The 22,113-nt window shown below is 36.0% G+C and overlaps 2 protein-coding genes across 5 annotated transcripts in view; one reads left to right on the top strand and one right to left on the bottom strand.

Annotated features, from left to right (window-relative positions):
- Window positions 1-22,113, bottom strand: part of LOC121234582 (sine oculis-binding protein homolog A-like) — a 92,514-nt gene that overhangs the window by 24,347 nt on the left and 46,054 nt on the right. The window lies entirely within an intron of this gene.
- On the top strand, window positions 19,531-21,260 carry LOC121234578 (alkane hydroxylase MAH1-like). The gene has a single exon (XM_041130546.1). The coding sequence runs from the start codon at window positions 19,640-19,642 to the stop codon at window positions 21,221-21,223; it is 1,584 nt and encodes a 527-aa protein (XP_040986480.1). The 5' UTR covers window positions 19,531-19,639; the 3' UTR covers window positions 21,224-21,260.

Raw genomic sequence — 22,113 nt, 5'->3', positions numbered from 1 at the left:
AATTTTTAATGGACTATGCGTGACTAACAAAAAATGTTCAATTCTTCTTGATGATATTCATAATCTTATGGTAGAGAGATTGAATGAGATAGAGTCTGAGGATGATGTTGATGCTACGGCTGCATCTATTTTCAAAGAGGTCTTAGGGTTCAAATCTAGATATGAACAAGGGATGGGGTACTCTATGATTCCTGAGCCCTTTCCTTCGCTAAAAAAAAAAAGGCATTTGTGCGATTGGCGAAGGAAAATGAAAGAAACAAGACTTCTGCAGACATTTATAAGATAAAATAAAGTCACTTTTGGCTGATATAGCTGCTCCGAAGAACAATTTTCTAAGCATGACAAACAACTAAACATGATAACATCACAGTTGGAGTCAAGTAGGGAGTCTCAAGAAGAGCCTCAGGGAGATGCTTAGGCATCTCTAGACTTGGAAAGCTTTTTGGAGTGTAGGGCTTTTGTGTTTTGTATTCCCCCTGTGCACATGACAGTGTGTCAAATGTACATAAATTTTGATGTTCCCTGTGGGAAGTGTAGGGGTGTTATATTAAGGGAAAAGTGGCAGGTGGTTGTATAATATATATTTTGTGTTGGGAATATATAACTTGGTATCACCATGGAAGTCTTTTACAATACTTTGGTGTTGGTATAGTGCAGGTAATGGTATTTGTGATGATGTGAGTTATATTCTCCTATATAATTCGTCACCTGATTTGTGAAAGTTGATTTAATTTTTTACCTGAGTCCAGCTGGGTCAAACTTACAGATTTTTTTGTTGCAGGGATATACCAAGATGCATGTACGTAGCTGTTTTTGGCAAGGGTTCCAGTAAGGAGAGAAGCAACTCGATGGAACTACACTGTGTCGTACCAGATGGAGAGAATTGACAACCACCAATAGAAGTGAAAAATATAACTAGATAGGAGTAAGTTACCAATATTCCCAATGTTACTTTGAGCTAAAATTTCCCCATTTGCGGTTCATAGTTTATATAGTTGGGTTGTAATGCATCTAAGTGATTTTAAAAATAGTTTGTTTATAATATAAATAGGTTGGTCATGGCTGATGTATACCAACACCTTTTGCAAATTAATAAAACAAATTGATGGTTATGTAACTGGCTAAGCTAGCATTAAACTCCAATGCCACATATTATTTATAAAGTGTAAACAACTAGGTGTTTGCTAAGGATTGGTTTTGCATCAAATCTAAAGGATCTGTTAAGGTGCACATTGTGGTCCATGTTTATTTATGCCTTAAAAAATATTGGAGTGATGGTTGGAATTATGGGAACTTTGACTTGATAGTATACTATCTTGTTTAAACACATGGTCTGAAAAGCTACAAATGAGAATATTGATATTAAGCCATATTTTTTGGTAGTGGAATCCATTGTACAAAGATATTCCCCATTATTTTATATAGGGCTTGAGCTAGCCAATACTTTTCAGGGCCTAAAAGATAATTTTTCTTCAACACCATGCAGATTCGGTTGACACAATATTAAATATTACTTTAAAACCTTTCAGTCATATACTTGTTATTTGATTTTAAGTTTGCTGGAGGATCTTGACCCCCTCATCGTGAGTTTGTCTGTGGCTATAAATGACCAGTAGTATAACTCAGAGATTTATGCCATGAAATATGTGGATACAGACATTTTAAGCAATAATAGCAGTATGGAAGCCTATTATTGCTGAGGCACACCTTGCTTTCATGGGCTAACATATTTTTGCTTTATTTTCAGGTCTCTATCAACCCTCTCATGTGTGGATGAAGAGGATATTTGGTGGTGATCTGGGCAGATCAAAAGTTGTTGAAGTACATCACAAATTCAATAAAGCTGTGTTTAATTTAGAGTCAAGTTGTAGTATCATATATGCATATTGATGACCTTCCTGTCGTTCCCACTCAAGAAACATTAATCATGTATTTCCATGGCCTTAATTGAACAATAGTCCTTATTGGAATTTGTTATAACATATTGATATATAATTATGTTATAGTCTTGTGAGTGTTTATTGCAGTATGTTACATAATAGATTGAATTTGATACTTAAGTGATCACATAATTTGAGTGTTTGCATAGATTATTGTTGTCTAGAATATTGTTTGCAAAATAGATTTTATCGTGTATATATGGGTGGTCTTAAGTGAAAATGCAAAGCTTGAATGCATTGATATAAGAATATGGAAAAAGTACTAATTGGCTAACAATTTGTGAGAAATGTCACAAATCTAGGCTATTATTTATGCACGATAATAGTTTAAAAAAAAAAACCCTTTTTCCCACAAGCTACTGTTTGTACGTAAAAAGTAGTAGCTAAACTCAACCATCAAAATTATTTCCTAGAACATTTATTCATGGACATTAACTATCATACCCACATAAGTGTCTATGGTAAGAAGATAAATAGGTAGGAAATGTAGCAAATTATTTCCTATAGGATAAATTCATGGTAATTAATTATTACCGACGGATCAACTAGTTTGTGAGAAAAAACTATTTCAGATCTATGAAAAACTATTACCTATGGGATGTAATCATGGAAAATACAGTATTTCCTACAAAAACCTCGGTGGGGACAAGTTTGGTCATACGTTTACTGACGAACCAAGCCGGTGGGACAAAGTGTTTTCCCCACCACATAATCACGTGGGTCATACTAATACCCACGAAAAGAACCCATAGAAATTGAACATTTTCCACGAAAATCGATTAAGTCGAATGTGCTAATTGTGGCGAGCCACTTGGATTTTGCCTCGAGATGTCTCGTGGGAAAATATATTTATTGGCCACGACTTAAACCTTTCGTGGGATATAACACTTTTTCTTGCGAGTTTTATCCCACGAGCTTCCCACGACGAAATTTTGGATTGAGAACTTAGAAGTATTATATATTGAGTTTTATAAATATGTATTTTAACTTTTTAATACTTGCATTGATGTTATTTTGAAATATAATTTATATATATAATTAATTTATTATATATAGACTATCCCAAAATGGTACCCAAAACGGTATTAGTACCGAAATATTTCATTTCAGTGCCTTAACTGAAACGGCCACCGAAACGGTATTTAAAACTTTGTCTGGGACACCTCCGATGCTTAAATCAGCAATAAGTGAGAGATACTAATTCAAGAGTGCTCAATCAGATCATTCGAGGGTTACCAGTTGCCCCTATATATATAGGCATGGAGAATATTGAATGAGTACCATAAACTGATTAACTTTGCATAATGCTGAGCCATTAGAATGTTTATCCCTCATGTATCGAAATTATCTAATCACCACGTTACCCATATTGATAATGTGATGTTTATCCCTCCCTAATAACAAGGCGGCTAGGGTCTGTGTTAAGTTACACGACTCCTTTGAGTAGCTATCCTTCATGGGCCTTGGGCCCCTAGTTTGGGCCAGACCAATATTAACTCCTCCACTATAGTTATGAGTTTTTGAAATAGTATTAAATATTAACTAAAATTGTATGAAAATCGCATTATTCTATAACTATATATCACTCTCTTGTCGTTGATCTACATTTATTCAAATATAAATTCTAAAAGGCCAAATCTTGATAATAAGTGTTTTGTAGGACTGTTCATCTGGGCTGAATTTTTTCTCGGCCCAATTCGAGTACTAGGTTTTAAACCCGGAACTCGATTTTACAACCCGATACCTAGTTTTTTTTATTATTTACTTTTTATTTTTTATTATTTTTATTACAGAGAAAACATATGTCTATAGTTTTGAACTGAGACGCAAACAAGACGGATGGGCGATTTTCTAAATGGTCCAAATCAGAAGGATAGATTGAGACATAGATACACACTTTAGCAACGCTATACCTGCTAGCTGCTATACCTACTCATATATGCTTTATGAGCATAAATTTATATAAGAGACGATGGAAATGAAGCCACGTGACGAGAGAGTAGCCTGGGATTGCGCTATTGATGGGACCTCCTACTCCTCTCACACCTCCTGACCCTTGTCTTGTCTGTCCCTCTCCCTAGTGATCCGAGGACTCATAGATTTTGAGAGCCCAATTCTCGTACCTGTGGCTAGGCCCGCACAATGGTCTACCCAATAAAATTTTGGCCTGACCCGACTTGGCCTGTAGGCTAATCCAAAAAAAATCTAAATCGAGTAAGAATTATCGGTTGTTGTTGTTTTTGTTTTTGTTTTTTTTAAGACCAATGGAAATGACTGGTGGTTCGAGAATGTTGGGGATAAAATTGTTATTATCCTAACAATAGTTAGGGTTAAATCTTTATCCTAGCTGTACATGATCTAATATCAGTCCCTAAAAACGGGGTAGCCTGGTTAATGAATCGACTAGGATATATATGCAAATAGCCTCCATTATCCCACAATAACCAAAAAAAAACTTGTTAAAAGGAAAAAGCAATTCAATCTAAAATAGAGAGAAAAAGAAAACCGAAAACCATATCTCTTATAGACACTCGAAGTTCATAAACGAGTACAACCCAGAAAAGTGACAAACTCAGCCTCACAAAACTTCATAATTTAACACAAATGGGTCCCAAATGATTGAACAATAAACCTCCATCACATAAGAAATTCATTCATTATTGTTAGAAATATTAGGACCCATCAAAGGAACCCCACATAGCTTTTCAGTGTCAACAAACAATCCTCAAACAGGAATCTTTAACAACAAAAATAGATTGTGCAGACCAAATGCCTTGAATCACTCCTCACCAACATAAATAAAGTTTGATTTGGAATCAAACTCTGAAAGAAAAATATTATTAAATGATACAAAAAAAAAATATTATGAAAATTTTTAATAAATATGTAAGTAAGAAATGTGCTCATTACCCGATTCTGCCTCAAAACTTTCAACATTGTCCTAGGTGGCACGAAGATCAATAGGTATTAGATCTTTTAACCAATTCTAAGTACAAACAAGTGCCTCAACTGTTCTTGGAGATAATGAACAACGAAATGAGTCAAGCACACGACCCCCTGCACTGAAGGCTGACTCAGAAGAAACAGTAGAAATAGGAATGACCACCACATCTCGTGTAACTCTCGCCAAAATAGGATACTTCATGATTTTCCACTAATCCAAAATATCAAAATTTGGAACTCGGGCCTCACAACCATATTCTAAGTATTGATCAATCTCTTATTTGTTCCTCAAATCACATTTAATAATTTCTTACTCATACTCAACCCAAAAACTTTGCTGAGAATCAGAATCAATCGTATTAGGATCAACTGAGGAAAGAGGCTCAGAGTATGAAACTTCACTTGAACTCCCATACATAATACTATACTCCACGTACATGTCAATCATCAATTATTTCACTTTTGCAATTATTTCTTCAACTAAATTACCACCATATATTTTTTTGAACAAAAAATGTAAAAGACTAAATTTGCATCTTGGATCAAGAACTACAACAATGAATATCAGCAAGTTACTCTTTTAATTAATCCTAAATATTTGTCATACTTATTCTTCATGCTCATAGCCATACCTTTCAACACTAGATCATTACTTTGACTCATTTTTTATAAATGTGATTGGATGCCACAAAGCTCTTAGCAATATGCATTAGATGTAACATACAAAGAGTCAGAAAGTCTCACAGTAGCATTATAAAAAATCTTAAAAAACTTAACCATTATTTTAAGTCTCACCCAATCACTAGAGCTTTGGGGGCTCAAGCTACCACAATAGTGAGAAAAATAATCATCATCATTCTCCAATTGCAAAAATGGCTTTTGAAATGTTTCTGCAACTTCTAGCATAAGATAAGTAGAGTTCCATCTGGTGGGAACATCAAGGCACAACAATTTTGAACAGCTGATTTTCTCCTTCTCTATACACTTTTTTTTTAATTTTTACATTCTTGCAAGAGATGATCTAACATACTTAATCGCATTGCGCACCCTTATGATTGAATCATTACAATCTTTTAGCCCATCATTCACAATAAGGTTCATAATATGGTCGCAACACCTTATGTGAATATACTTCCCCTACAACAAATGACCTCCCACAAACTTTTTTAAGTAATCGATGGCAACATTGTTTGAGGAAGCATTGTCAACTGAAACAGTAAAAATCTTATGAATTCCCCAATCCTATAGACATCTACATGCTTTCCAATAGTATCCCCTTTGTGATTAGGAATCAAACAAAAATTTATAATTTTTTTGTGTAATTTACATTCACAATCAATAAAGTATGCAGCAAGACACATATAATTGAAGTTCTAATTGGACGTCCAAGTGTCAATAGTTAAATTAACCTGCCCAACTACCTTAAATACTTTCTTCAATTTCTCCTTCTCTTTTTTAAATAGTTTAATATAATCTCTCACTGTAGTGGTTCGAGATGGCACTTGGAATCTTAGTTCTAGTGATTTACATACCCTCCTAAATCCTTAGGCTTCCACCACTCTAAACGTAACCTCATCACAAATTATCATCTCTGCAATTGTCATTTGTACATCTTCTGGATCAAATTTATGTGTAGTTTGTTGATTCATGGGTCTAATTCTATTAGGATTTTTCCTACAAACACCAACATGATGCAACATACTTGATGTACTATGTTTTTTGGGTTGACAAGCGTAAGTCTTGTAGCAATAATTACACCCCGCTTTTGTGTCTCTTAATGAACATCCAGCTATTTTTGTGAAATGTTCCCACACCACTAAGGGGTTCTTACTTGCCTTCCTTTTGGGAGGGAGGATGGTGTTACTACTACTAGACAAGTTAATGTTTGAAGCTAAAGAAGCAGTAATCTCATCGTCTCTTAAATATGTAGAAGTGTCACTTCTGAAGGAATCCATGATATGAACTAACATATAATTATCATATAAAAACATGAGAAAATATAATAATTTGACATGAGCATGCATTATCTAAAGATTATATGCCTAGAATCCAAGAACACAAATACCAGCAAAACAAAATGGTTAATGACAAGTACCTAGCTAGTTAATGGATTCTCTAGACAGGTACCTAGAATTTAAACTCGTCTCTTATTTTCCTAAAATTTACATTAGTTTTCGTTCCGAAAAGTTTTGGTTCTGTACCCTTATCGCCATGGACTTAAGTTGTTTTATATGCCTAGTCCCAACAATTCCACATGTTTGTGGATTTTGAATGTACCAGAACTCAATGCTGCAGAAATTTTCTTCAAGCTGCTATTGGCTATATTTTTCATGACCTGGAGTAACTTTCAAAGTAAGTTATGGCATCACCAACTAGATATCATTTATGGAATAGAAAAAAAAATCTATTTGTAAATTCACCTATTGCAAAACCAAGCACATTGCTGCTGTGAAAGCATTGTCACGTGGTAATTGCATTTGACTTTTCTTTAACTGTTGTCCAATAGTAAGTAGTGTGTATACAAAATACTAAACTAGCACACTCAGGAGATGCTCTTGTTAATATACATAGGCTTTTGCCTGATCAACAATATTTTATTTTATTTACCAATACAAAAAGTAGTATGTTTACGTACAAGCTTACAACCAACAGAACTCTTCTCTGTCTAAAATATGTCTTTGAGGCACCAATCCTAAAAACTAGATATATAAACATTTCTGTAAATCCAAAAGTGAGGCTTCTAAAATGTTATTATGTTATACATAATTTTGTTCGATCTAAAATGCCCTAATCAAAACTCTAAAGATTTGTATACTTTATAAATCCGCACGGTGTTTGAATTGTATCCTTCAAGAAGTGTACGTGCTGCTTAATTAGTTTTGTTTGGTTCTGCTTTTATTGTTGGGTTTGGTCATAGCTGCGAAGTTTCTGTTGGTTTTTTAACTTAGAAATGATTAAAATATTTAATGTAAAGTAAAAATAGTATGAACCATTATCTTTGTTCAATGTATCGATTCAGTTATCTAAATTTAAATGAAAATGTATCTTGGTACTTGAACCAATGTATGCCTCTTGGAGATATGAGCTTTAACCGCTTCCCAACCAAACAAAGGGGTGTCCTTTAGTGAATTAGAAACATTTTCAATATATTCTCTAATATTTGAGAAGTTGTGACTTCTCAAAAGTGCTCCTTTATTTAAGTTGTGACTTTTCACAAGTACCATTTTATTTATGTGATGTGACTTTTCACATGTACCCTTTCATTTTAAAAAGTTGTGACTTTTCACAAATACCATTTCATTCTCTATAAATAGGAAACCTCACCCACAAATTTATTAACTCCAAATTCTCTACAAAATTAGAGAAATACTTCCTCCTTCTTTTTGTCTTTCTTTCTTTAGGCTTTGGCTATTTTATATCGGGTTTGAGGATCTCCTTTTGTGTGCACTGATAAGGAGATTAACGGGAACCGACGTTGTTGTATCTAGAGAGGAGACTGTCAAAAAGCCTAGTGCATGTTTAAATTTGGAGGCGGCGGAATCTACTATAAGGAAAGCATCTATCATAACATGCCTCAACATCGGGTTCTCTCTTTCTAATTTATTCTTGTTATTTTACATATTCTCTAATTTACAAAGCATTTCAAAATATTTCCCAACAGTTTCCACACAAAACTCTTCCGAGTTTTGTTTCCTCAATATTTTCTTAGCAGCCCAACAAAACTTGAGACAAGCCTTGTGGTCAAACAAATTGGAACCCTAGGAAGTTTCTTATAGTTAATCTTTCCAACAACTTAAGCAAGAATAAAAACTCTAAGAGAGAGAACAAGTCACCGGGAAGGAATTGGAGAGCTCGCTCGAATCGGTGGGGCTGATCATACACGGCACAGACCCAAATTTGAGCTCGCTAGAATCGCTCGAATCACTCAAAGCAAGAATAACAACACAAATATCTAAACTAGTCTTAGAGAGCACAGACCTAGAAGAACAAGGTGGCAAAAAACAACAAAAAACAATATGGGAATTCAGACCCAGACAAGCTGGAGAAGTCGACACTAGTTTCTTAGGGGTGCGATCGAGGAGAGAGAGAGAGAGAGAGAGAATTTGTGGCGCCCCCAATCCCCCTTATATAAATACACAGGGATCGAGACGCCAGGATGGTGACAACACGGTCACACATTCCAACGAAGTGCCAGTGTGTGTACATGCAACAGTGTTCAAATAAAATAACGCAGCGGATAGTCAACTAAGTACCAGAATATAATTACAATCAAACATCAGTAAAGATTTAAATAGCAGTTATACAGTCATCCATAAAATAATTTACAATAGTTTTGAATGTACAAACGAGTGATCCCAGATCACTTCTCAGGCGGAGCCGTCTCCTCAGGCTCGCCCTCCTCCTCCTCATCAGCATCAAAATCTGCGACACCACAAAATGGTCTCGCAGGTAAGTATAACCCAAACAACAACGTAATATAAAATGCATTAAACGCAACTAACATGCATGCACATGAAAACATGCATTTTTCCACAAAACATCATTTTCTCCGAAAATGATAAATTTCCAACACACACCAAAATCTCATTTTGGTCCAAATTATCCGTAAATCATTTTCCCAGAAAATGATTTACCCAAAAATCAACTCGCACTATTTTCCCAGAAAATAGTGCATTAATCCCAAATGCACCATGCATTATTTCCATATGCACCATGGTCTCCCCTATGGACCATCCGCACGTCCTGGCTTCGCAGCGGTGCTCAGTTCCGCGCCCAGCGCGTACATGGCCAAGCACTCACACTACGCAACGAGCGATGCCCAGTTCCGCGCCCAGCGCGTACGTGGCCAGACATCCTCTAGTCCCCGCCAGCAGAAGGACCACGGAGTCGGCACGAGACCATCTCGTCCGATCCCATTGTCGCCCGGCGACAATCCAGGGGACGTTACTCAGTATATTCCGCTCCCGAGTAACCAGAGGAACTCCACCGAGTTAATGCCCCATCTCGGCTTGGGGTCGTGATACACACGCACCGAAAATATCATCACATAAAATCATAGCTTTTCAAATCACATGAACATGAATGCAATACACGAAAACCCAGTTTTCTTTTACAAACATGATCATGCATGAAATGATGAAATGCACATGTACCAACACAATATCCAAACCAACAAATCCAACCAACCCATCAACAACAAATATCCAATTCAACCAAATCAACCAAACAACTCCTATCACAAATCCATCCGACCCCCGAACTCCTCGGACTCAGTCCGGCATGCCAAAAACACAGTGAAATGGGTTAGTGCAAAAATACATTTAAATTACGAAAGTTCTTTGGAGAAATACTTACAGTGCAATATAATAATTTTCTGAGGATGACGAAATTGAAAAAGGCGACGTTTGAGCAACACCACAGTGTAAAATACACTGTGGCCGTGGGTCACAAATACCAACTTTTCAACGAGGACAAACGAAGACCCAAGATTGATAGGGTAGGGCCTAGGGAGGTCGGTGAAGCTAGTGGTGGTGGTGGTTTGCCGTGGGTGGCGGCGCAAGGGGTGGTTTTAGGCCAAAAATGTGCGAATCGGAGATGGACTTGGTGGGGCTTCACCGGTGACGGATCGGAGCTGGGGTTGGGTCCAATGGGTTGCCAAGAGGCCGGGGATGAAGTGGTAGAAAGATGGTGGCCGGAGGTGGCGCGACGGCGGCGCAGTGGTGCATGGAACGCCGCGGCTTCAATGGGTTCGTGGTGGTTAACAGCGGCGATGGAGGAGCTGGAAATGGAGGGAGGTGATCGCCGGCGGCAGGGGGAGCGGTGGAGCCGGGCGGTGTCGACCACCGCCGGCGCACGGCGGCGGGCTGGGGAAGAAGCCACGCACGGCGAGAGAGAGAGAGAGAGAGAGAAGAACTCGCGCACCCGGGGAGGAAACCGGGAGAAGAAAAAGAAAAAGAAAAAAAAAAAGAAAAGAAGAAAAGAAAAAGAAAAGGAAAAGAAAAATAGAGGGAAAAGAAATGAGGTCCAATCCTCATAACTTGGGTCACAAAAAAATGATCCAGCGGAAACGATTTCAAAACCTCAAGTTCAATAAAATAATTTAAATATAATGGTAAAGTCAAATTGAAATAATTAAATCCCACAGTAATTAAATAAATATTAAAAGCAATTTAAATGCATAACAATAAATAAATATTAAGAAAGCACATAAAAATAATTTTCACCAAATAAAAATCATGGAAATAAACTCATTCAAAATCCAACCAATTTAAAATAAGAGAATAAATTTTAATTACATAAAAATAATTCCTTCAGTAAAAATACACTAAAATAGGGGGTGTTACATCCTCCCCCCCTTAAAAAAAATTTCGTCCTCGAAATTGGCAAGGTCAACATTAAGACTAAGACAGGAATAAGATTCAACTAAGAGCAGACTAAGAACATACCGCCAAAATAGTCCGGCAAGGCCACTCTATAAGCAACAAGCGCAACCTTCTCTACGATCTGAAAATGGCCAACATATCTTGGACATCAACAATCGCCCAAATTGAGTTCTTCCCACTAGGAGTCCTCGGCAACCCTACCACAAAATCCATAGAAATATCATCCCACTTCCACTCTGGAATAGGGAGAGGTTGAAGTCTACCTTGATGCTCAACCTTAACTAGACGGCACGTGGCACATTCCTCAATGAGCATGGCACTATCCATCATACTCATTTTTGTCCCCCAATGACACATCACGACCAGTATTCCTAGAGTGACTGCTATCCAAAAATCTCATTTCCTCGAGAACCTTAATACAACATCCAATAAATTCCAATGATCAAAAGCCCTTACAATAATGTGTGCCAACTGCAATCAACTCCTATGCTCCAACTTCTAAACCTTTATTGAATTCTACTATTGGAAACCTAATAGCCACTTCCAATGTTAACCATCAATAACAAATTACACAACCAAATGATTAATCTCCAATTACAAATATCTTCCCAAAATTCAAGTCACCATTAATTCTTCAAATCAGCACAATTTGAACTCCTGACTACAACAAAAATACCACGCTTCTGCTGCGCACTCTGATATTCGCCACATGCATAAAACATTACGTTCTCATGAAACTAACACCATCGAGTACAAGGTGGCTCCATTCCTACTAACCAAAACCCTTATCACAATTTGGTAGAAAAACACTCTCTCCCAAAACCACGAGTTATAACTCAAATTCCTCGCTGCCTTGATCAAAATCAAATTCTATAAAATACAACCATGATCAAAGACAGAAACCCAATATCAAACAACCTCAGCATCCCAAATTGAAAATAAACAACCTCAACCCAAAATACACTCATCTCCTCTAAGATAAGAAACATCCCTTAAAAGACTCAACTCCAACCTAGCGAATCAAAAAGAGTGCCTAGAGACTTCTACCTAACAACCTAAACCCGAAAGCTCACCATCTACATTCTAAACATCATCTAATCTAACGGTGACTAAACTCACAGCGAACCACCATTGACTTCACCAAAACATTAACAAAACTTCCTTGGTAACTCGCCCACCTATTTCTACTCCAATAAGCTAGTATTAACACAACTAGTTCCTTCAATAGCACATCACTATTAAACCTCAGGGCAAACCATACTGATCAAATCTTCAATCTACCAAAAGCCATTGCAAAGCACCCAAGGATCCTAATGCTTTATTACCCCCACATACTTGATCATATCATTCATCGCTAACGTCTAAACTTCAACTTCCAAGATCTTATCATATACCATACGTGACATCCTATCAATATCTCTTCAAGTTAAATAACAATGTCCTTCATTCAACCAACTAGATGCTCAAACTCCAAAAGAAAGTATAACCTTAAAATTTAAATTCCTAGGTAACCTCAAGTCACAATTAATTCCTGAAGATAATCACAATAACTATTCCCAACCATGATTCATTGAGTAACCCACTTCAATTGCACACTTCGATCGACTCACCAAAAACTCCAAGCCAAGGTCTCTTGAATTACTACTATGTGTCGACTCCTCTTCCACACCTACCAAAACCACTTCTTTCAAACCAAAATGAGACTAGGACCTATACTCTCCGAAATCCATAACCACTCACCACTACTATACATCAATCTTACGCACCCTTAGCCAAAACCAATAATCCTCCAAACGTGCAGGTGGTCATCATTACCATTTCCATCACTAAACCTATATCCTCGAAATCAATAAGAATCATTTCTTTAATCGTCACCATCTATTATCTTTAAAATTGATATGGATTAAATCCTCAACCTGACACTGTAACCTCAAGCTAAAAACAATTATTAACTGAACTAGATCAACATCCTCCATCTCCAAAGAAATTCTCCCCTAAAAAACTTCTCATATCAATAACTCAACTCAGATCAATCCTATTTTAATTCAGCCATTCAACTCTGCAATTCTAAAACCTTAACCCAGATATAAATCATTTCCTGAAATCCTCAAGATCGATGAACTCAAATCTAAAACATTCGCCTTATAAAACTTGTAAATTCTAAAACCCCAAATATTATCAAATTGCTTATCGAGGTCGGCAAGATCAAAAACTTCTAGTCTAAGTAATCTCTTAATTGCTTGTTGAACCTACCAGCTTAAATCCCATTAACTTATTTTCTAAAAAAAAAAAACTATGGGGCCACAAACCTTAGATGAACTTCTCATAAACCTAACATTGACATTCGTTGAACTTACAACCTCCTACCCCAAAGACTCATTACCTAAATTCTACGGAACCTAAATCCTCAATTATCCTAAGCAATTAAAAACTATTCCCCTCCTTAGCAGCAACTTGAGTACCTAATCCAAAGAGTTCTCCCAGACCCTGATGTTCGAGCCTTGATATTAAAACAACCAATCACCAAGAGTACAGGCCTACTATACCAATGTTTAAGCCTAACAATGGCCTTCTCAGTCGTACCATTTTCCTGTCATAACATAACCCTTAACCCGCCTTTCAATTTCGAACAAAACAAAATAAAATAAAATTTCATAAATAAAATAACATACGACAAAATGCATAAAACCAATGAAGTAGTTCACCATAAAATAAATATAACAATAAAATAATCCGCCATAAAATAAAACAATTAAATTAAAATGACATACAAATAAATAAATAAATAACAAAATTATTATACAATAAAATAAATAAACAACAGAATTATTATACAATAAAATAAATAAAACCAATAAAACCATACTCAACCAAAGGTAAACACTAATTAAAGCAATAAAATCAAATAAATCAAATAACATCAATTAACATAAAATAAAATAGCAATAAACTCATAATATAAAATAAATAACTTAACTTACACCACTTAAACAAAAATTTTATTATTTTAAAATAATTTTCTGGTACTATCCTAAAGGACATGTGGTTTTACCCAGAGCCGAACTGCTCTGATACCACCTGTGGCGCCCCCAATCCCCCTTATATAAATACACAGGGATCGAGACGCCAGGATGGTGACAACACGGTCACACATCCCAACGAAGTGCCAGTGTGTGTACATGCAACAGTGTTCAAATAAAATAACGCAGCGGATAGTCAACTAAGTACCAGAATATAATTACAATCAAACATCAGTAAAGATTTAAATAGCAGTTATACAGTCATCCATAAAATAATTTACAATAGTTTTGAATGTACAAACGAGTGATCCCAGATCACTCCTCAGGCGGAGCCGTCTCCTCAGGCTCGCCCTCCTCCTCCTCATCAGCATCAAAATCTGCGACACCACAAAATGGTCTCGCAGGTAAGTATAACCCAAACAACAACGTAATATAAAATGCATTAAACGCAACTAACATGCATGCACATGAAAACATGCATTTTTCCACAAAACATCATTTTCCCCGAAAATGATAAATTTTCAACACACACCAAAATCTCATTTTGGTCCAAATTATCCGTAAATCATTTTCCCAGAAAATGATTTACCCAAAAATCAACTCGCACTATTTTCCCAGAAAATAGTGCATTAATCCCAAATGCACCATGCATTATTTCCATATGCACCATGGTCTCCCCTACGGACCATTCGCACGTCCTGGCTTCGCAGCGGTGCTCAGTTCCGCGCCCAGCGCGTACATGGCCAAGCACTCACACTACGCAATGAGCGATGCCCAGTTCCGCGCCCAGCGCGTACGTGGCCAGACATCCTCTAGTCCCCGCCCGCAGAAGGACCACGGAGTCGGCACGAGACCATCTCGTCCGATCCCATTGTCGCCCGGCGACAATCCAGGGGACGTTACTCAGTATATTCCGCTCCCGAGTAACCAGAGGAGCTCCACCGAGTTAATGCCCCATCTCGGCTTGGGGTCGTGATACACACGCACCGAAAATATCATCACATAAAATCATAGCTTTTCAAATCACATGAACATGAATGCAATACACGAAAACCCAGTTTTCTTTTACAAACATGATCATGCATGAAATGATGAAATGCACATGTACCAACACAATATCCAAACCAACAAATCCAACCAACCCATCAACAACAAATATCCAATTCAACCAAATCAACCAACAACTCCTATCACAAATCCATCCGACCCCCGAACTCCTCGGACTCAGTCCGGCATGCCAAAAACACAGTGAAATGAGTTAGTGCAAAAATACATTTAAATTACGAAAGTTCTTTGGAGAAATACTTACAGTGCAATATAATAATTTTCCGAGGATCACGAAGTTGAAAAAGGCGACGTTTGAGCAACACCACAGTGTAAAATACACTGTGGCCGTGGGTCACAAATACCAACTTTTCAACGAGGACAAACGAAGACCCAAGATTGATAGGGTAGGGCCTAGGGAGGTCGGTGAAGCTAGTGGTGGTGGTGGTTTGCCGTGGGTGGCGGCGCAAGGGGTGGTTTTAGGCCAAAAATGTGCAAATCGGAGATGGACATGGTGGGGCTTCACCGGTGACGGATCGGAGCTGGGGTTGGGTCCAATGGGTTGCCAAGAGGCCGGGGATGAAGTGGTAGAAAGATGGTGGCCGGAGGTGGCGCGACGGCGGCGCAGTGGTGCATGGAACGCCGCGGCTTCAATGGGTTCGTGGTGGTTAACGGCGGCGATGGAGGAGCTGGAAATGGAGGGAGGTGATCGCCGGCGGCAGGGGGAGCGGTGGAGCCAGGCGGTGTCGACCACCGCCGGCGCACGGCGGCGGGCTGCGGAAGAAGCCACGCACGGCGAGAGAGAGAGAGAGAGAAGAACTCGCGCACCCGGGGAGGAAACCGGGAGAAGAAAAAGAAAAAAAAAAAAAGAAAAGAAGAAAAGGAAAAGAAAAATAGAGGGAAAAGAAATGAGATCCAATCCTCATAACTTGGGTCACAAAAAAATGATCCAACGGAAACGATTTCAAAACCTCAAGTTCAATAAAATAATTTAAACGTAATGGTAAAGTCAAATTGAAATAATTAAATCCCACAGTAATTAAATAAATATTAAAAGCAATTTAAATGCATAACAATAAATAAATATTAAGAAAGCACATAAAAATAATTTTCACCAAATAAAAATCATGGAAATAAACTCATTCAAAATCCAACCAATTTAAAATAAGAGAATAAATTTTAATTACATAAAAATAATTCCTTCAGTAAAAATACACTAAAATACGGGGTGTTACAGAATTGGTTTCTACTTTATTGCAGGAGCGATCGAGGGGAGATGAAGCGTTGCAACAGAGATGAAACAGGCTGGCTATAGGAGAGAGAGATGAATGGTGGTAGGGTTTGAAAGAAGAAAAAATTTACATAACCTCTTACTATTCAGACAAGCTCCACACACTACACTTTTTTTAATTTTAATTTTTTTTCTTTTATCAAATATTTAATATATGAATAATGAATAGAATAATTGAACTAGTTTAAAAAGAATAAACTCAAAAAAAAATTAAAAATTTTATAAAAATGTGATATGTAGAGGTTGGGAGGTTGTGTAGTATTGCTCTTGAAACAAATATGAAGTGGATGAAGCGGACGGGCTACTATTTCGCTTGATAAATGTTGTTTAGTTGAATCCGAATTTAACAGACGGGTCACATCGGGTTAATCGAGCGAGTCGGGTCATTACGTTCTTTTGCACAAGCCTACCTGTGGTACTATTTTACATATTCTTTCTATACATGAAAAGTCACTCAAAAATGAAAATGAGTGTATGCCAAAGGCATATGATCTCATGGCATAATAACCAAATTTTTAAAATAGAGGTATTGGGTTCGACTCCATCTCCAAATTAAAAAAATAAATAAATAAAAATGATTGTCCCTCTCAAAATCCGAAATTCGAAATCCTAATTTTAAAAATTTCATTCAGGTTTCAGCTCGAATCTAGCTCGGTTTAATTCGGTCTAGATTCCAGCTCGGCTTTAAAATTTAGATTTAGATCGGGGTATATCTAAATTTCTAGACCGCAATCCTAGTGTTTTGTTGTTTTTTTTTTTTTTTTCCCTTATCGGGGTATAACTTTGATCGCAGCATTCCGGCAGATATCTTATAAAAGAAAAAGGTTCTGGGGATCACATGAGAAATTACCCAGCGGCTAGCTAGCTAGCTTGATCCCCCAGGAATTGAATTATATTTTCCCTACCTAACAAGGAACTGTAACTATACATGTAGTTGGTGTGTAAATCACACTTTCACTATCGCTGACAAGATTTTATTTATAAACTTAAAATTTAAATTTCTATTTTCATGTAAATAGCGTGAAGGGTAGCGCTCTAGCCACTTGCTTTACAATTAAGATCCAGCTTTACAATTAAGATCCAACCCTATTTTGTTTTTACAATTTACATCAACTTATCTTATCTTATTTTATTTAATTATTATAATATTTTTAAATTTTTATATAAAATACAATAAACCATTCAATTTTTTTAAATCTCAATTTAATTTTTTTAAATCTTAAAATAAAAATAATATTAAAAAAATATATTTTAATAATATTTTATTCAACTTTTATCTTAACTCATTTCAAAAAACAAACGAGGTCGATATAGGGTGGTGCAAGAGACACCAATAATTTTTAAAGTAAATTTTATATTTTTCCCATTTTTCAAAATGGAGACTGCAATTTAGATGCTTTAATATTTATACAAATTAATTCTCATGTATGTATGGGTGTGTGTATATTTATATATATATATATATATATATATATATATATATATAATAAAACATGGTCCCATGAGTTTGTCCTTTCAAAGTATTATTTAGGTATTTTATTTTATTTTATATTTTTTTAATAGTTAAAGAAGTGACTATTAATGAAGTGATGTATTTTTTATTTTTAAAAAATATTTAAAGATTTTTAAACAATGTTTGAAAAATAAGTAAATAAAAATTACAATTTGTACTAGTGGTAAGTTTGAAAGGACAAATTCACCAAAATGAGCAGCAACACCTTGAAAGAAAAAATAATTCTACTTAGCATCCCACAAATCACACACCACACATCATTTAACTTTTTTTTTTCTCATAATAAGTATGTGGTGTATGAATGATATGTAAAACAATTCAATTAGTTTAATAAGAATAAAATAATAAATAAATAAATAAATTTTTAAAAAAATATATAAAATATGTAGTGTCGGATTATAAATAGTATCCCTCTAAAAGAAATGGTTTGGTAGACATCTTATCTAATAATATAATAAACAATTCAATTTTTTGAAATCTCAAAATAAAAATTATATTAAAAAATTATATTCTAATAATATTTTATTCAATTTTAAATTTTTATATCATCAAATTTGTAAAACCAAATCAAGCTAGACACCAAAAGACTATCACTATAACATCACTATATATTAAAAACATAATTCAAAATTTGATTGTTTGGATGATGAGTTGAGATAGTTTTAAATGAATTGAATAAAATATTATTAGAATATTATTTTTAATATTTTATTTATTATATTTTATTTAAAAATTTAAAAGAATTATAATAAAATAAAATAAAAATAATTGAGGTGAGTTTCAATAGCTCAGTTCTCAATATATATATATATTTATGTTGATTACAACGACAGGCACAACTTTATCTTGAGGAATAGCGGTGGTGTAGGGGTGAAGGGGTCCGTCACTATTTAATTTTCATACCTATAATTTTTTTTTTATACGGGGTATCGAGGTAGTAACCTCTTTTTTTCTTTTTCTTTTTTTCTTTTAAGTATGATATAGAATAGTGAATAATAGCATAGAAATATACGTCATACTCTTTAATTGATGATCATTAATTGGTTTGAATCTTAAATTGTTTGTTTGCCCTTACTTGTACGTAAATAATGGCATGTCTGCTATTATTCACTATTCTATATCCTATTTAAAAAAAAAAAAAAATTACTACCTCGACACTCCGTATAAAAAAACATTATAGATATGAAAATTAAATAGTGACGGACCCCTACACCCCTACACCACCACTACTCCTCAAGATCAAGTTGTGCCTGTCGTAGTAATCAACCGAAAAAGGTTGAACAACATGCGATGCCGGTCATACTCCCGATGCTATGATATAAAAACCGGCGCACACGCCAGGACACATGCACTATAAAAAGAGGAAGTTCGGAAACCAAAAACATCATCCCCAAGTTCAAAATTTATGAAACCCAGGTGACATACCTAGCCTGCTTTATATTTCACCTACATAACATTCATCAAAAGCTTATAAGATCGATACAGCTCCGGCCAATATTCTAATCATGGGCGCCATGCTAATTGATGTCGACGTTCTTGTTCAAATACTTGTGGCGTTTCTTTGTTTTCTCCCTCTTTGCCTAATCTGGAGTTGGAAGAGAACAATTACTCTGGTCACGAACTGGCCGCTTGTTGGAATGTTACCTGGGCTTCTTTGTAAGTTATCGAATATCCATGAATATGCAACCCAAGTTCTGAAACAAAATGGTGGGACTTTTCAGTTCAAAGGGCCATGGTTAGCCAACATGGACATTTTGGTCACTTGTGATCCCATGAACGTGCGCTATATATCGACACAAAACTTTGCCAACTACACTAAAGGACCCGAGTTCAAGAAGCTTGCTGAGCCTTTTGGAGATGGGATTCTCAATTCTGACTCGAAGTCATGGAAATCCTACAGAAAGTTGATTCACTCGATTATTAAACACGGGAAGTTCCAATTGTTTCAAGAGAGATCTATGCGTCAAAAGGTATCGCAAGGCCTAATCCCTGTTCTTGAACATGTGTCGAGACAAAGAACTGTGGTAGACTTGCAAGATGTTTTTCAGCGGTTCACCTTCGATAATATCTGTATTTCGATAATGGGTTTTGATCCAAAGTGCCTTACCATTGAATTACCGGAAGATGATTACAGAATGGCATTTGAGAGAGTAGAGGAGGCCATATTTTACCGGCATATTGTGCCAGAAAGCATTTGGAAGTTGCAGAAATGGCTTAACATAGGAGAAGAGAATAAGCTGAGAAGAGTCATGCTGATCTTGGATCCTTTCTTGTACCAGTGCATTTCATTAAAGAAAGGAGAATTTTTGAGACGCAGAATGTCCCAAATGGAGCAAGTTGAAGATGGGAAGGACGAGGACTTTGATATGCTAACAGCTTGCATGGCAGAACAAGAACAAGAAGAAGCGAAAGGAGAAGTGGCACAGACGGATGATTATAGAAGATCTGACAGATATTTAAGAGACATTGCATTCAATTTCATAGCAGCTGGGAAAGGCACTGTAAACGCAGGTCTCACGTGGCTTTTCTGGCTTATTGCCACACACCCTTTAGTAGAAGAAAAGATACTAGAAGAGATCAAAGAAAATTTGCAGGCCAAAGATGATGGAAAGTGGAGGCATTTCAGCATAGAAGAGCAAAGCAAACTAGTTTATCTCCATGCAGCCATCTGCGAGGCTCTTCGGCTATATCCATCAGTACCTTTCAATAACAGATTTTCTATTGAACCAGACGTTCTTCCGAGCGGCCACCTCGTTAATGCGAACACGAAGATATTGGTGTCACTTTATTCAATGAGAAGTATGGAAGGAATATGGGGAGAAGATTGCTTGGAGTTCAAACCCGAGAGATGGATTTCTGAGAGAGGAGGAATAGTGCGCGTACCATCTTACAAGTTCATTGCATTCCATACAGGACCTAGGAGCTGCTTGGGTCAAGACCTTTCTTTCTTTCAGATGAAGACTATTGTTCCTGCAATTCTTTGGAATTATCGTATTCAAGTGGTTGAAGGACATCCTATTTCTCCATGTCTCTCTATCACGCTGCATATGAAATATGGCTTGAAGGTCAGGGTTTCCAAGAGATCATGATGATCAAGTACGTACGTACTAGTGTTGGACCATGAGGAGCAGGAATATTATTATAAATAATTTTGTTTATGATCATCCTCACACATCACACATCATATTTTTTTTTATTTTTTTATTTTTTTCATAATAAATATGTGATGTATAGATGATAAATAGAACAATTCAATTAGTTTAATAAAAATAAAATAAAAAATAATTTTAAAATATATAAAATATGTAACGTGAGAAAATGATAGCATCCCTCTATTATGAATAATTTTCCCTTCGCCAAGTCTTTGTAATAGAGATCATTAATTATGAATAAATCAAAATTGTTGTATGAGCAGCAAGTTTTTTTTTTTTTTTCTTTATATACATATATAAGCAATATGCTTAAGATACAAGTTATCCGCGCGATTCGTTTCTTTTCTTTTGTTTCTCAGATATATATAAATATTTCTTGACCAATATTTAATTTCTAGAAAAATTAATAAAATCTCAGACCGAGTTTGCGGATCAGTAGAGCAGGTTTTCGTCTGTATTCGTTGGGGGCTTTAAGCTTGAAAACTGAGACCGGGATTAACCAGATTAGGAAACTTGATTTGCACTGCCGTCAATGTACGTACGTAACTCCAGAAAATAGCAAGAGCGTGTTGAAGTCTCTGATATTTCTGCTCCTGAGAGAGAGAGAGAGACGGATAGAGATGGAATAGACTTGGCTAAAAAATACGCAGACTTCCGCCAATATCCTTTGATTAAGATCAAATCTCCCTCCCTAGATATAAATAATAATAATACGCAGACTTCCGGCAAGTTTGGATGTTGAGATCATTTTAATTCTTCTCATTTTATTTTATCTTAATATTTAAACACCACTCAAATATAAATATTTTTTAATTTTTAATTTTTTC

The sequence above is a fragment of the Juglans microcarpa x Juglans regia genome, chromosome 6D (genome assembly GCF_004785595.1).
Source record: "Juglans microcarpa x Juglans regia isolate MS1-56 chromosome 6D, Jm3101_v1.0, whole genome shotgun sequence".
Classification (NCBI taxonomy): Eukaryota; Viridiplantae; Streptophyta; class Magnoliopsida; order Fagales; family Juglandaceae; genus Juglans; species Juglans microcarpa x Juglans regia.
The sequence above is the reverse complement of the archived record's forward strand: the minus strand, read 5'-3'. Positions and strand labels throughout refer to the sequence as shown.